Here is a 16,400-nt window from a genome sequence, read left to right as displayed (position 1 = left end):
AGTGAACATTTCCTTGACCCTTGACATTAAAATAGACAAAAGCTAAGATTTTTTAAAATTAAACAACCTATCGATACACTTGGCTACTCATTCATTGCAGCGCGAGTGGAAGTAGGGAGAAGCACATTTGATGTTTTGTTAAGTGTTGACAGTGCTGAACAAAAACAAACTTAAATCAAAAACATCAGCTACAGTGGGGAGAACAAGTATTTGATAACCTGCAAAATCGAGTGTTTCCTACTTACAAAGCATGTAGAGGTCTTTCATTTCTATCATAGGTACACTTCAACTGTGAGAGACGGAATCTAAAACAAAAATCTAGAAAATCACATTGTATGATTTTTAAGTGATTCATTTGCATTTTATTGCATGACATAAGTATTTCAAACATCAGAAAAGCAGAACTTAATATTTGGTACAGAAACCTGTTTGCAATTACAGAGATCATACGTTTCCTGAAGTTCTTGACTAGGTTTGCACACACTGCAGCAGGAATTTTGGCCCACTCCTCCATACAGACCTTCTCCGGACTTTCAGCTCACTCCAAAGATTTTCTGTTGGGCTCAGGTCTGGAGACTGGCTAGGCGACTCCAGGACCTTGAGATGATTCTTACGGAGCCACTCCTTAGTTGCCCTGGCTGTGTATTTCAGGTCGTTGTCATGCTGGAAGACCTAGCCACGACCAATCTTCAATGCTCTTACTGAGGGAAGGAGGTTGTTGGCCAAGATCTCACGATACATGGCCCCATCCATCCTCCCCTCAATACGGTGCAGTCATCCTGTCCCCTTTGCAGAAAAGCATCCCCAAATAATGATGTTTTCACCTCCATGCTTCACGGTTGGGATGGTACTCATCATTCATCTTCCTCCAAACACTGTGAGTGGAGTTTAGACCAAAAAGCTCTATTTTTGTCTCATCAGACCACATGACCTTCTCCCATTCCTCCTCTGGATCATCCAGATGGTCATTGGCAAACTTCAGACGGGCCTAGACATGCGCTGGCTTGAGCAGGGGGACTTTGCATGCGCTGCAGGATTTTAATCCATGATGGCGTAGTGTGTTACTAATGGTTTTCTTTGAGACTGTGGTCCCAGCTCTCTTCAGGTCATTGACCAGGTCCTGCCGTGATCATTGATGCCCCACGAGGTGAGATCTTGCATGGAGCCCCAGACCGAGGGTGATTGACCGTCATCTTGAACTTCTTCCATTTTCTAATACTTGCGCCAATAGTTGTTGCCTTCTCACAAGCTGCTTGCCTATTGTCCTGTAGCCCATCCCAGCCTTGTGCAGGTCTACAATTTTAGCCCTGATGTCCTTACACAGCTCTCTGGTCTTGGCCATTGTGGAGAGGTTGGAGTCTGTTTGATTGAGTGTGTGGACAGGTCTTTTTTTCCAGGTAACTAGTTCAAACAGGTGCAGTTAATACAGGTAATAAGTAGAGAACAGGAGGGCTTCTTAAAGAAAAACTAGAGGTCTGTGAGAGCTGGAATTCTTACTGGTTGGTAGGTGATCAAATACTTATGTCATGCAATAAAATGCAAATGAATTACTTAAAAAGCATACGTGATTTTCTGGATTTTTGTTTTAGTTTCAGTCTCTCACAGTTGAAGTGTACCTTTGATAAAATGACATACCTCTCTACATGCTTTGTAAGTAGGACAACCTGCAAAATCGGCAGTGTATCAAATACTTGTTCTCCCCACTGTATATGCTGTATTCTTTGACAGTCTCTCTCTGGTCATGGTTTTAAACATCATGAAATCTAACATAGGCTAGTATCAACCTTTGGTATGTGGTCGTGGAAGCTGTAGGCACAGTGATTTGAGCTTTCTGATTGTCCAGCGAAGTCAGCACACTTGATTTAACCACAGCTCTCCTTGTCCACAGGGCAGACAAAAAAAATAGGCAAAGCATTCCCCTTTGAACTTGCACCTACCAACAACAGCGCAAGGCTTTATAATTTCTTCAGAAATGTCTGGTGATATTGATAGGATAGGCGCCTGCGATGACGCGGAAATGCAGTCTGCCCGACCTCCCGGTACAATTTGTGTGCTCTGTGGTTGGTTGCAGTCTAATTTCTTTACACAGAGGGGGGAGAGAACATGCATCAATTTGCACGTCCCATGTAATGTAAGCAGTGTCGACGAGTAGAAATCCACTTAGGCCAATGATTGTTTCCCGGACCATTTAATAATTTTCTTTCACATACAGTGGACTCAGAAAATCCCCTTGACTTTTTCCACATTTTGTAACATTACAGCCTTATTCTAAAATTTATTAAAATTGTTTTCCCCCCCTCAATTTACACATAATACCCCATAATGACAAACAAAAACAGGTTTTGTTTGCAAATTTCAACAAAAAAATCAGTTTTTTTATATCACATTTACATAAGTATTCAGACCCTTTACTCAGTACTTTGTTGAAGCACCTTTGGCAGCAATTACAGCCTGGAGTCTTCTCGGGTATGGCGCTACAAGCTTGGCACACCTGTATTTGGGGAGTTTCTCCCATTCATCTTCTTTCAGGGCTCTCCAGAGATGTTCGATTGAGTTCAAGTCCAGCCTCTGGCTGGGTCACTCAAGGACATTCAGAGACATGTCCCGAAGCTACTCCTGCGTTGTCTTGGCTGGGTGTTTAGGGTCGTTGTCCTGTTGGAAGGTGAACCTCCACCCCAGTCGGAGGTCCCGAGTGCCCTGGAGCAGGTTGTCATCAAGAACCTCTCTGTACTTTGCGCTGTTCATCTTTCCCTCAATCCTGACTAGTCTCCCAGTCCCTGCCGCTGAAAAACATCCCTGCAGTATGCTGCCACCACCATGCGTCACCGTAGGGATGGTATTGGCCAGGTGATGAGCAGAGCCTGGTTTCCTCCAGACGTGACACTTGTCATTCAGGCCAAAGAGTTCAATTTTCATTTCATCAGACCAGAGAATCTTGCTTCTCATGGTTTGAGAGATTTTTAGGTGCCTTTTGGCAAACACCAAGCGGGCTGTCATGTGCCTTTTACCGAAGAGTGGATTCCATCTAGCCACTCTATCATAAAGGCCTGATTGGTGGAGTGCTGGAGAGATTGCTGTCAATCTGGAAGGTTCTTCCATCTCCACAAAGGAACTCTGGAGCTCTGTAAGAGAGTGACCATTGGGATCTTGGTCACCTCCCTGACCAAGGCCCTTCTCCCCCGATTGCTCAGTTTGGCCAGGCAGCCAGCTCTAGAAAGAGTCTTGGTGGTTCCAAACTTCTTCCATTTAAGAATGATGGAGGCCACTGTTCTTGGGGCTCTTCAATGCTGCGGAAATGTTTTGGTACCCTTCCCCAGACCTGTGCCTCAACACAATCCGTCTCGGAGTTGACAATTCCTTCGACCTCATGGCTTGGTTTTTGCTCTGACATGCACAGTCAACTGTGGGACCTAATCTAAACAGGTGTGTGCGCACGCCTTTCCATATTATTTCCAATCAATTGAATTTACCACATTCGGACTTCAATACATTTCTAAAAACATCAATGATGACTAATGTAAACAGGATGCACATGAGCTCAATTGAGTCTTATAGCAAAGGGTAAATAAGGTATTTGTTTACTAATACATTTGCTAAAATTAAAAAAAAAAACTGTTTTCGCTTTGTCATTACGGGGTATTGTGTGTAGATTGATGAGGAAAAACATTTCTTTAAAATCAGATTTAAAATAAGGCTGTAACTTAACAAAATGTGGAAAAAGTCAAGGGGTCTGAATACTTTCCAAATGCACTGTATAAAAAGATGTTCCTTTAAAAAAATATATATATATATATATATTTTAAAGGAACATCTTTTTCTGAAAGCTCAAGGTGCCATTTTTGACACTTGCATTTGGACCATGGCTGTTCCAGATATCTACACAGTACAGGTGACACCCTTTGACACACCTTCCAATAGGATTTTCATCCAACAAACAGCCAAACACACACACAAAAAAGTGTCTGGTGCAATTTTTAAACTGCCTAATTGACTTCAACTTGCCTCTGTGGAAACTATTTTGAGTCTCATGAAAGTCTAATTTCCAACTTTGATTTATGGCAGATCTCTGCCATATAAAGATTGACACATTTCATTTTCTTCCAGCAGCCGATATTCCAAATGCCATCGGAGGGCAAATGTGCAGACAGCACATGTTTTCAATTGGCAAGATGGATTAGAGCGATGTGTCATACAGCCATCACACAGGTCATTGATGCACTGTATGACTGGCAATGTCTGTATCCGTCCACATTAAAATAATCATTTAGACAACATATTTGATTGACAGAAGAGCAGGAATACTGGCCAGAAATTAAATTCATTCACTAGCTGTCACAATGCATTTGGCAGGAATGCAAAGGACACTTGTGTAGTATGGAGGTGGGTAAAAGCAAAAACTGGTTTGCCAGAGGCTTTAAATATTGCATCACAAATATATATATATATATATATTTTAAACTGAGGTTTACACTACAGTGTGGGGAAGAGATAGTCATTTTAGCTGGAGAACTGGGCCTAAAGGGTTGAGTTATGAACAGAGTGAAGTCCCTCAGAAAATTCTAATTGAGCAAAACCTTAGCAACTACATCGTCTGATGATTGACTTTGGATGTAAACTTTAAGTACTGTTCCCAGACTTTAATTAAAAAGCTCAAAATCAGACTTTGGGTTGTCAATTTCACTATATAAAGTACATTCTGTTCCCAAAGCTGTCAGATGTATTATTATTCCCCATATCATGCATGCATTTTAATATCCCTGGTTATAGCAGCAATTAAATCCTCCTCCACATTGTTTACTATAACCAAGTATCTCATTTGAATTTTAGAGGTCATTAGACTCAAGCAGACTGTAGCTGCAATTACCACAGATTACCGTCACCGAATCCACCATGTCATATACTTAGATAACTCGTATCTAAACATTTATCATAATGAGGTGGTACATGTCCAACTAGATAAACACTTCCTGCAGCTGCAATGGACAGTTAAATGTAAAACTGAATACAATTTATGGTAATCATTCACTACTCATTTAGGGCTACTTTTTAATTACAAAAAATAAAAAACATTGAGCATTTGTTTGTATTCCACCACAGATGTATAATTTATGTAGGCTACACTTTATTATCAAAACGCTTTACGTCGAGAAGATGTGATCAATTGATATGTTTAATAGAGGACTTTGTATAGATGAGTATAAATTAATCTAAAAGCATTGCATTGACACAAAATGTGAAGATGGGAAAATTCACAAGAAATGAAAGGTTCCTCTCCACGATGAAACCTCAGCTTTACAGATTTGGCAGCTTTATCGTCACACACACACAAACGCAGCAGCATTAAGCTCCTTTGTTCTCCTCCACAACAGAAAAGAAGAAGCCAGTAATGGCCGTGTCATGTCTCTGCATGAATAATCTCCTACATCAAATGAGACCAGGACACTCCTTACAATATGCTTTTTATGGTCACTTCCATTGGAAATAGCCCATTGGGCTCCAATAACACCAGAGACCTTGTAAGGAATGAGATCTCCTTGTAAGGAATGAGATCCCATTGAGGTGTGCCACAGGGGAAGACATGTCGCGCTGCATATCTGAAGAGAAATGTGAAGCGTAGACTGAAGCGTGGAAATGTAATGTGTATGCACGAGTCAGATGGTATATAAGTACTGGGGTTATACAGATTCCACCAATCTTGCCAAGACAATTGCAAGCACTGGTTTGTGATTTAGGCCTGGTACTGCAGTGGCAACAGCATATTCCAACTATATCTATAGGGTAGTGTTGTCACGATACCAGAATTTTGACTTCGATACTAGGTTTAATATCACAATACCACATAAAAAAAATGCATATTAGCCAAATTCACAGAATAGCACTCGATCCAGACAAACTCAACTACTGCTCTCTGTTCAATCGTTGGGCATGATTTATTTGATTGGTAAATCTATTGATGAACTGGATATGTGGCCAAGGCCTATCCACAATACAGGGGAATGCATATTCAAAAAGGGTATGTGATGCATCGAGTTCGAGCTGGTTTTGGCTGATAGGGCCACATGACAAATCAACTTCCATTCCATTTAGGATTGATTTTGGTGTATTGATCAACAACATTTGCATAGAAGTAATTCAATTTAAAAATCAGTAATGACATCATTCATAAGGCGAGAGGGGGCGGTCCATTGGAGCAGTCAGTTCGTTAAGGCAACAGATCATATTTTTGGATACATAAGAGAGACCAAATAATTTAATGAAAAGTTGTGACAATCACCTTTGAAGTCAGCATATTTTACACAAAGTAGTAGGGTATTGAATTGATGTTAGCTTTAGCCAGCAAGCAAAGATAGCCTACAAAGATGGAAGCTACCGGTATCTTCTTGCATTGTAAGGTGTTCTAGCCTGTATGGACATTGTTTTGCGAAGTTGCAAACAGTAATCAACAGTTTCAACATTTCTACATGACGCATTACATTATTCAAGTGTGTTAACTTCTGTGCAGCATGAGTTGGGAGCTAACATGATCCAGACTCCCGGTGCAGGCTAGCAATGAGTAAGTGGAGCAGTCAAGGTTGGCGCTATAATAAAAGGGTCGGCTGAGCTGATAGACAGGCTTGATCCGTGCGACATTCCCGAAAGTAACAAAAATTGAGTACCAAACTGTTCTTCATGTTCTAGTATCGAAACGTTTCGGTATACTGTGCAACACTATTATAGATCACATAAATGGGAAACATGAATCAAAGCCAAGCATAGGAAAATGGTCATAGCAAGATGTCTCTAACTTGGAATAGAACATTGGTCATGTAGCCTGGCCAATACCTATAATAGCAATCTGCTAATGTTGGATACAAATAAAAACCTATATCCAGATAAACAAAATGTGCACCATGTTTCACAAAGTGAAATAAAATGTCAGTGTGTGCAACCCCAGTGTATTTGTCCACTTGACTCCTCTAAAGTAGAACTGCCTCTAGTCAGCCCTCCAGTATCCCATATAGTACTGCTTGCACACATCAGACAGACAACTCCACTCTGGTACACCCACTCCATGCAACCATACACTACTACACACAGGAAGAGGGGGACGGATTTACTAAACCCCATTACCAGAGGTCATGGGTTAAGGATTGGAGAACCACTCAACTCTTATTTTTTGTCAATATTGAAGTTCGTTATCATGGGCTTGAGGAGAATATTCAGAAAAACAACCTTTCAACAGAATTCTCAAATCTCACAGACGTAACTAGTTCTACTATTCTGGTTCTATGGATAACTAATAGAAACTGTCGCTACGACGTGACACGACAGCTGCTTGGTAAAATGTGTCAGCAGCTTGATATTCTGGAATGAAGTTCTTTCATGTCTCATGCCCATACAAAGTAGCTTAAGCGGCTGTGGATTCCAAAATAAAAGCATTGTCTCAAACAAACCATCAGTTCTACATTATTTGTGATATATATATATATATACACACACACACACACACACACACACACGTGTGTGTGTGTCTGGCTCACAGCATTATTTCTGTTCTCCGAGATAGAAAGTGAAACACTGAGTCTACAAGTCATTCAGAAGTTCCTGAGGGAAAAGGGCATTTCACTACGGAGCTGTCACCTAGCAACACAGATAAGCTAATGTTTTTGGTGCGGAACATGTTGGAATGGATACAAATCTGTTGAGTCTCTGACAATGGAATGATAATAGTTGGGTGGAGATAAAAGTGCTATGCTGTCAGACATTTAGGCTACCATTTATTTTTATGTGACCCACAGGTACAATTAACAAATTCCTATAAATAGTTCGTATTTACCTGTGAGCTACAACTCAACAATATATTATATATTTATTAAAAAGGTACATAAATACAAAGTATTGACCATATTAAAGTTAAAAAGTAAACATTTAATATGTGAACGAAAACATTTCCCTTTACTGGTTCACTCCCCTCTTGCACTTGATTGATAAATTAAGGTCACTAATTAGTAAGGAACCCCTCACCTGGTTGTTTAGGGCTTAATTTAAAGGAAAAACCCACAGACATTCAGCCCTCCGTGGAATGAGTTTGACACCCCTGGTGTAAGTAATCATATCATTTTCCCACTTAAAGGAATTTAAAAAAAAATACTACTTCATATTCATCATCTCCACCCAACATCAACAAAAGAAAAAGGTGCGTTTCTATGTTTTGTGGGGGGAAGAGGAAGATAAGTGTTTCCAATGACATCAGTGTGCATCATGTGACTTCAACCAATTACGAGTAGGCATTGCCAACTAATTGGTTGATGATGTCATTGGAAACACTCATCTTCCTCTTTTTCCCACAAAACATAGAAACGCTCCATTTTCACACATGTTTATGTTGGGGTGGCGGAGAGGACATGACTTTTTAAAATGTTATTTCCCTTTAATAAACCATCTCACAGAAGTCCCTGGGGCATATCCATAATTACCACAACAGCAACTTCCACATGGCCAATTAGGGCCTACTACACCTGTAGCCTACATAAGCACAATAATATAAATGACATATTTCAAGAGGAATGAGGCTCCATCAGAGGAGTAGGCTGTATTCTGTTATCAATCTTTGGGAGAAAAGCCTTGCAATCTAGCCTTAAACACAGTGCTTTTGCTTTCTAAAGGGCCAACCTCAGAGCATCTCTGATCTCAGCTTGGTTTTAACCTTAGCCTGGTCCGTGGAGGGTGAGGAAGGAGGTTTGCAGGAATGACCTACAACTCCTACACAAGTGTACGTTGTCATCCGTTCAAGAAACGATCATCTTTCCCGCCTACTCCTGTCAGCCGGAAAAAGCAATCTAGTCCCACTTCCTCCCAATCTCTCCCACAACCACCCCCACAATCATCTTCTCATCAGACATCCCACTCACTGCTCACTGACAAGCAAGCAGGTAATTACTCCATTGCAGGCACATTACAACACGCTGCAGACATCTAGATTGCTTTGTATATGTATGACTGACCAGACGGTCTGTCCAAAGGCCCTTGACCTTTTTAATGGAATTCTGTTTTGTCCAAAGACATGCTGTAAGACAGGCTATATCAAACAAGCACACTAGCACTTAATGCTAAAAGAATATTCATACTAAATGCAGTAATTGTCATTTAGCCAAAGCATGCTGACCATTGTCGTCAAAACATACCATGTTAAGATAGTTGAAGTCGGAAGTTTACATACACCTTTGCCAAATACATTTAAAACTGAGTTTCACAATTCCTGACATTTAATCCAAGTAAAAATTCACTGTCATAGGTCAATTAGGATCACAAGTTTATTTTAAGAATGTGAAATGTCAGAATACTGGTAGAGGATAGCCTACAACAAGCTTCCCACAATAAATTGGGTGAATTTTGGCCCATTCCTCCTGACAGAGCTGGTGTAACTGAGTCAGGTTGGTAGGCCTCCTTGCTCACACACACTTTTTCCAGTTCTGCCTACACATTCTCTATGGGATTGAGGTCATGGCTTTGTGATGGCCACTCCAATACCTTGACGTTGTCCTTAAGCCATTTTGCCACAACTTTGGAAGTATGCTTGGGGTCATTGTCTATTTGGAAGACCCATTTGCTACCAAGCTTTAACTTCCAGACTGATGTCTTGAGATGTTGCTTCAATATATCCACATAATTTTCCTTCCTCATGATGCCATCTATTTTGTGAAGTACACAAGTCCCTCCTGCAGCAAAGCACCCCCACAACATGATGCTGCCACCCCCGTGCTTCATGGTTGGGATGGTGTTCTTCAGCTTGCAAGCCTCCCCCTTTTTCCTCCAAACATAACGATGGTCATTATGGCCAAACAGTTCTATTTTTGTTTTATCAGACCAGAGGACATTTCTCCAAAAAGTACGATCTTTGTCCCCATGTGTAGTTGCAAACCGGTCTGGCTTTTTATGGCGGTTTTGGAGCAGTGGCTTCTTCCTTGCTGAGCGGCCTTTCAGGTTATGTCAATATAGGACTCGTTTTACTGTGGATATAGATACTTTTGTACCTGTTTCCTCCAGCATCTTCACAAGGTCCTTTGCTGTTGTTCTGGGATTGATTTGCACTTTTCGCACCAAAGTACTTCCATCTCTAGGAGACAGAACGTGTCTCCTTCCTGAGCAGTATGACGGCTGCATGGTCCCATGGTGTTTATACTTGCGTACTACTGTTTGTACAGATGAACGTGGTACCTTCAGGCGTTTGGAAATTGCTCCCAAGGATGAACTAGACATGTGGAGGTCTACACTTTTTTCTGAGGTATTGGCTGATTTGTTTATTTTCCCATGTTGTCAAGCAAAGAGGCAGAGTTTGAAGGTAGGCCTTGAAATACATCCACAGGTACACCTCCAATTGAATCAAATGATGTCAATTAGCCTAGCAGAAGCTTCTAAAGCCATGACATAATTTTCTAGAATTTTCTAAGCCGTTTCAGGGCACAGTCAACTAAGGGTATGTAAACTTCTGACCCAATGGAATTGTGAGAGTGAATTATGTGAAATAATCTGTCTGTAAACAATTGTTGGAAAAATGACTTGTGTCATGCACAAAGTAGATGTCCTAACCGACTTGCCAAAACTACAGTTTGTTAACAAGAAATTTGTAGTGTTTGAAAAACGGGATTTAATGACTCCAAACTAAGTGTATGTAAATTCAACTGTCTGTATTTCATTCATAATGATGTACTATACTGCTGCTTACATTTACTGTACCAAATATTTTATTCAGACTGCCATCTTCTACTATTCAGAGAAAGGATTGACATTTCAAATGTGCTTCATAACACAGGGCTAGATATCCACTTAGACATTTCAGATCTATTTTCCCCTGTGAGCTCGTGTGATAATGGTATTTTTGAGCACTACAAACGCACCGTTTAATTTACTGCGTTATTCCTATCGATTTTGGCATCATTGGTGGAGCCCTCCTCCACCTGCTGAGAAGGATTAGCCTGCAGTAAATACAAGCCTTGCCAAATGTATCATTAACCATTGGAGGAAAATTCTATTTAAATGGTGCTCAATTTGCAATAAATGAATAAATGATTGATTAAGTGTTTTAAACATATCCCTCCCTCCATTCTCCAGGGATGTAAGACTTAAAATAATGGGCAGAGTAATCCCAAGAATAATATGGAGTTACTAGTAATACATCCATAAAGTCCTATATGAAAAGCTTGTCAGGCTGTGAATCTGTAAACAATAAATGACATTTAAACCCATGTCATAGTCTTCAAATTACATCAAAGTTAAATGCCATGTAGTAACTGGCACAGTTGCATTTAAAAATAAATGTTTATGCCAAATAATGGGCCTTACCGCAAGTGCTTTGGACAGTCTTGTACGGAAGTCGTTGAGAACGATGGTGACAATGTCCTGGTGAGGGATGTAGACATAGCCCCCTTTCAGGTAGACCTTCCTGGTTCTCACCAGATCCAACGCATCTTGGAAGGGGACCTTGAAATAAAACAGAAAAGGGGGGGTGGACATTCAACATAATATTCATTATCTTAACACAAGGGTGCACTTATGTTCTCGAATATAACCACGTGAGGATTTCACTTTGCAGAAAATGGAAAATTGTTAACTCACTTTGTAAAAGTCTTGGCCGTCAACCGTGGATCCACTGAGAGCAAAGCTGGAGGTGACGAGTTTGTCCATCAGGTTTTTCTTCTCATCAGTACTAATCTAGAGATTAGGAAAAGGCTTTCAGTGACAGAAACAAGCATATTGACACTTGATAGTATAGCTCTCTAGCAGTGTAGTGCTGTTGCATTCTCTTCTCCGGAGTGAGATGAAGACTGCTGTACACTGGCCCATCAATCATGTCCTCTTAGGCCTAAACAAACAAAAGACAATGTGTCCTCGGGCTGTTGATGACCTATCTGACTGCTATGGGTTTTAATCAATAGTGTAAGCAGCAAACACGTGGTAAGGCGAGGGAATGAGAGCTGGGTTGTATTCTTTAGTTCATAATAGTCCCTCCCCGTTTCAGTCTAGCATAAATGCCATTGTGGGATATCTTACACTGAAGACCCAGAATGCATCAGAGGCTTTATCACCACAACATATCAGGCTTTAACAATAGCTACGTTTCATAATTGGCGACAGATTTACATGCAAATATTGTGTTTCCATCAAATGTACTTGTTGTATGACGCATGATGACGTATTGCACATAAAAATTACTTTTAGCCTCCCGGGTGGCGCAGTGGTTAAGGGCCCTGTACTGCAGCGCCAGCTGTGCCACCAGAGACTCTGGGTTCGCGCCCAGGCTCTGTCGTAACCGGCCGCGACCGGGAGGTCCGTGGGGCGACGCACAATTGGCCTAGCGTCGTCCGGGTTAGGGAGGGCTTGGCCGGTAGGGAAATCCTTGTCTCATCGCGCACCAGGCGGGCCGAGCGCAGTGCGCGCTCACCAAGGACACATTGGTGCGGCTGGCTTCCGGGTTGGATGGCACTGTGTTAAGAAGCAGTGCGGCTTGGTTGGGTTGTGTATCGGAGGACGCATGACTCTCAACCTTCGTCTCTCCCAAGCCCGTACGGGAGTTGTAGCGATGAGACAAGATAGTAGCTACTAAAAACAATTGGATACCACGAAATTGGGGAGAAAAAGGGGTCAAATTAAAATATATATTTTTTTAAATAAAAAATGACTTTTGCGGTTGAATTCCCATATACCGGCCATTAGTGACATTTTTTTTTTTCATCTGACATGTACTTTACTTGCATAAAAAGGTTGGCTGGAAACCTGGTAACTGTAAATACAGCCAACCATAAGGGCAGACGGAGTTAGAACCTTGTCGCCCATCTCCAAGACATTATTATTATTATTATTATTATTATTATTATTATTATTATTATTATTATTAGAAAGGCTTCCCCATGTAGAACCTGCGGCCATAACAAACGCTTTACCACCTGTCACTCAAATAATTATGTGAGTGAAACGAGGAGCGTGCCTAATTTGACTGGATCGTGATTCCCAAAGACTGGAGGGTGGACTTCTCGCCCGCTCCAATAGCGCTCACGTCACAAGCTCAGGGCATAACCCCCCCCAGCATGTATTTGTAGTCTACTTGTGTGCCGCTACAGCCCCTTGCTTTAGCTACTGTCATGGAGGTCTCTAAATATTTTCATAAACTGATAAAAACACACAGGTGCTAAATCAAGGTGACTTACAAAGATCAAGAGAGGGTGCGGTGATGTAGCGAAAAGACACGTATCCCAAAAGCGTGATGGTGTACTTACTCCATGCACATGCTAACAAAAAGGAACAAGGTGGGTAGATGACTAATTGTCATTGTAGCAAAGTATTTATAAGCTAAAAATCTGATCTTTTAAAACATTTTGTTCATTTTTGTTCCATTATCGTTGATTTTGTCCCAATGGGTCTGGCATATTCCCACTTTCAAGGAGCTTTACGTTTTGATTGGGTTATTTTACCAAAAAACCTTTAGGCCTACCTATAGAAAAATTAAAGAACAACTCTGCCCAGCCTGGCAAGAGTGGCCCAGTGGCTAAATTGTGATTTTAATGAATGAAGCAAATTTGGAGCAGCAGTTTTTTTCCTGTGAGTGGAGAGGTAGGACAGGACATTGAGCACCTCTCCAAGAGTGATGAGCGGGATTTCCAACTGCTCACGTGCTCTCATCCAGGGACTGTTTGGGAATATGTTGTACCTATCCCCTTCTGGGCATGTATGTCATGAACAACTTTTGCTTGCCTTTTTCACCTCCCTCGTTGCCATATTGCAATAGTATAAACAATGCTGGTCATGTCAAATTAAATGAAAAGGAGCATGTTCTATACAGTACTGTAAATGTGTACTATTTACTTCCTTGAGTTCAATTGATTTATCTTGCTCAAATATTAATTTATCACAACAAATCTTATGGAACACACCTTGAAGTAAAACCAGATTCAACTTCAAATAGCCCGATTGCAAAAACAACCCTCCACACAGTGGACATTTTCTGACAAGTATACTACTGTGAGCTGACACCGCCATCTACTGACAGGTCTGAAATATTACCAGAAATATGTCCAAACAGTATCAAGACCAGATTTACTGTGCCTACACCAATGGAGGACAGGGATAAACTAATTGCTTGGTTATGCCAATTCCCGTCATTATATTGATGCCAGAGCTGTTTTGCTCACATTTGAGAGTAAAATGTGCATTTCCCTCCACAACAACATAAATAGACTCACCGTATGATAGTGAAGATTATTGTATTGCAGAAATTCTTGTGTGTTTTTAGAAGGCAGGTCATTGAAGCGATAACGGAAGAGGTCAATCTCTTGCTGGATAAACCACCGTCTGAGATCTTCTCTGCAAGATTAAAAAAGTAATCTTATGTTTGTTCAATTTATAAAGTAAGAGAATCACTTGGTATGCTGCGTCACAAATAATTAGGTAGAATACACCCTCTAGGTACAAGTTTATTTGGAGAAAGGGACATTACAGGTTTATTGAAAAGGCAGTGAAGACTTCACTTACGTTTGGCAGTATGCAAGACGGAGAATGAAGTGGGAGATATGGTCCTTTCTTCGCTTCTCATATTCACTGGGTCCAGTTTGATGTTTCCGGTCATCCTTAGTGGACTTAAAAGGAAAGCATACCAGAACATCAACAGAAAGCATTCTCTATTTCAATATCACAGTCTTGATCACCACCAGCAATTCAGTGTTTTCCATTTGACCTTTATTTAACAAGGCAAGTCAATTAAGAACAAATTCTTATTTTCAATGAAGGCCTAGGAACAGTGGGTTAACTGCCTTGTTCAGAGGCAGCACGACAGATTTGACCTTGTCAGCTCGGGGATTCGATCTTGCAACCTTTCGGTTACTAGTCCAACGCTCTAACCACGAGGCTGTTGGTCGACCAAGATGTTTTTTTTAGTCAAGCAGTAGCAAATATACAGTGCCATCCGAAAGTACTCAGACCACTTGACCTTTTCCCACATTTCGTTACAGCCTTATTCTAGAATATATATTTATTTTTTTATCCTCCGCAGTCCACACACACAACCCCATAATGACAAAGCGAAAACAGGTTTAGACATTTTTGCAAATAAAAATAGAAATACCTTATTTACATAACTATTCAGACCCTTTGCCGAACAGCTCAGGTGCATCCTGTTTCCATTGAGCATCCTTGAGATGTTTCTACATTTTGATTGGAGTCCACCTGTGGTCAATTCAATTGATTGGACAGGATTTGGAAAGGCACACACACACGTCTATATAAAGCCCCACAGTTGATGGTGCATGTCAGAGTAAAAACCAAGCCATGAGGTCAAAGGAATTGTCCGTAGAGCACTGAGACAGGATTGTGTTGAGGCAAAGATCTGGGAATGGTACCAAAAAAATATTCTGCAGCGTTGATGGTCCCTAAGAACAGAGTGGCCTCCATCATTCTTAAATGGAAGAAGTTTGAACCAACAAGACTCTTCCTAGAGCTGGGCCGCCAGGGCAAACTGAGCGATCGGGGAGAAGGGCCTTTGTCAGGGAGGTGACCAAGAACCCAATGGTCACTGACAGAGCTCTAGAGTTCCTCTGTGGAGATGAGCGAACCTTCCAGAAGGACAACAATCTCTGCAGTACTCCACCAATCAGGCCTTCATAGTAGAGTGGCCAGACGGAAGCCACTACTCAAAAACGCACATGACAGCCCTCTTGGAGTTTTCTAAAAGGCACCTAAAGACCATGAGAAACAAGATGCTCTGGTCTGAAGAAAGAGATTGAACTCTTTGGCCTGAATGCCATGCATCACGTCTGGAGAAAAGCTGGCACCATCACTACGGTAAAGCATGGTGGTGGCACCATCATGCTGTGAGGATGTGTTTCAGTGGCAGGGACTAGGAGACTAGTCAGGATCTAGGAAAAGATTAATAGAGTAAAGTACAGAGATCTTTGATGAAATCCTGCTCCAGAGCACTCAGGAACTCAGACTGGGGCAAAGGTTTTACATTCCAACAGGACAATGACCCTAAGCACACAGCCAAGAAAACGCAGGAGTGGCTTCGGGACAAGTCTCTGAATATTCTTGAGTGGCCCAGCTAGAGTCCGGACTTGAACCCGATCTAACATCTCTGGAGAGACCTGAAAATAGCTGTGCAGCGATGCTCCCCATCCAACCTGACAGAGCTTGAGAGGAAGGATCTGCAGAGAAGAAATGGGAAAACGCTTGTAGAGTCATACTGAGTAAAGGGTCTGAATACTTACAGTTAAAGTCGGAAGTTTACACACCTTTGCCAAATACATTTAAACTCAGTTTCACAATTCCTGACATTTAATCAATGTAAAAATTCCCTGCCTTAGGTCAGTTAGGATCACCACTATTTTAAGAATGCGAAATTCCAGAATAATAGTAGAGTGATTTATTTAAGCTTT

At 41.2% G+C, this 16,400-nt stretch overlaps 1 protein-coding gene across 1 annotated transcript in view; it reads right to left on the bottom strand.

Annotated features, from left to right (window-relative positions):
• prim2 (DNA primase subunit 2) overlaps positions 1-16,400 on the bottom strand; it is a 114,207-nt gene that overhangs the window by 92,451 nt on the left and 5,356 nt on the right. The window contains exons 4-7 of the mRNA XM_035793991.2: positions 14,506-14,609; positions 14,217-14,337; positions 11,596-11,691; positions 11,323-11,460 (exon numbers count right to left, since the gene is read on the bottom strand). Coding sequence (XP_035649884.1) covers positions 11,323-11,460; positions 11,596-11,691; positions 14,217-14,337; positions 14,506-14,609 — 459 coding nt within the window. The remainder of the gene's footprint in view (positions 1-11,322; positions 11,461-11,595; positions 11,692-14,216; positions 14,338-14,505; positions 14,610-16,400) is intronic.

The sequence above is a fragment of the Oncorhynchus keta genome, chromosome 2 (assembly GCF_023373465.1).
Source record: "Oncorhynchus keta strain PuntledgeMale-10-30-2019 chromosome 2, Oket_V2, whole genome shotgun sequence".
NCBI classification, from domain to species: domain Eukaryota; kingdom Metazoa; phylum Chordata; class Actinopteri; order Salmoniformes; family Salmonidae; genus Oncorhynchus; species Oncorhynchus keta.
This window is presented reverse-complemented; position numbering and strand designations above follow the sequence as displayed.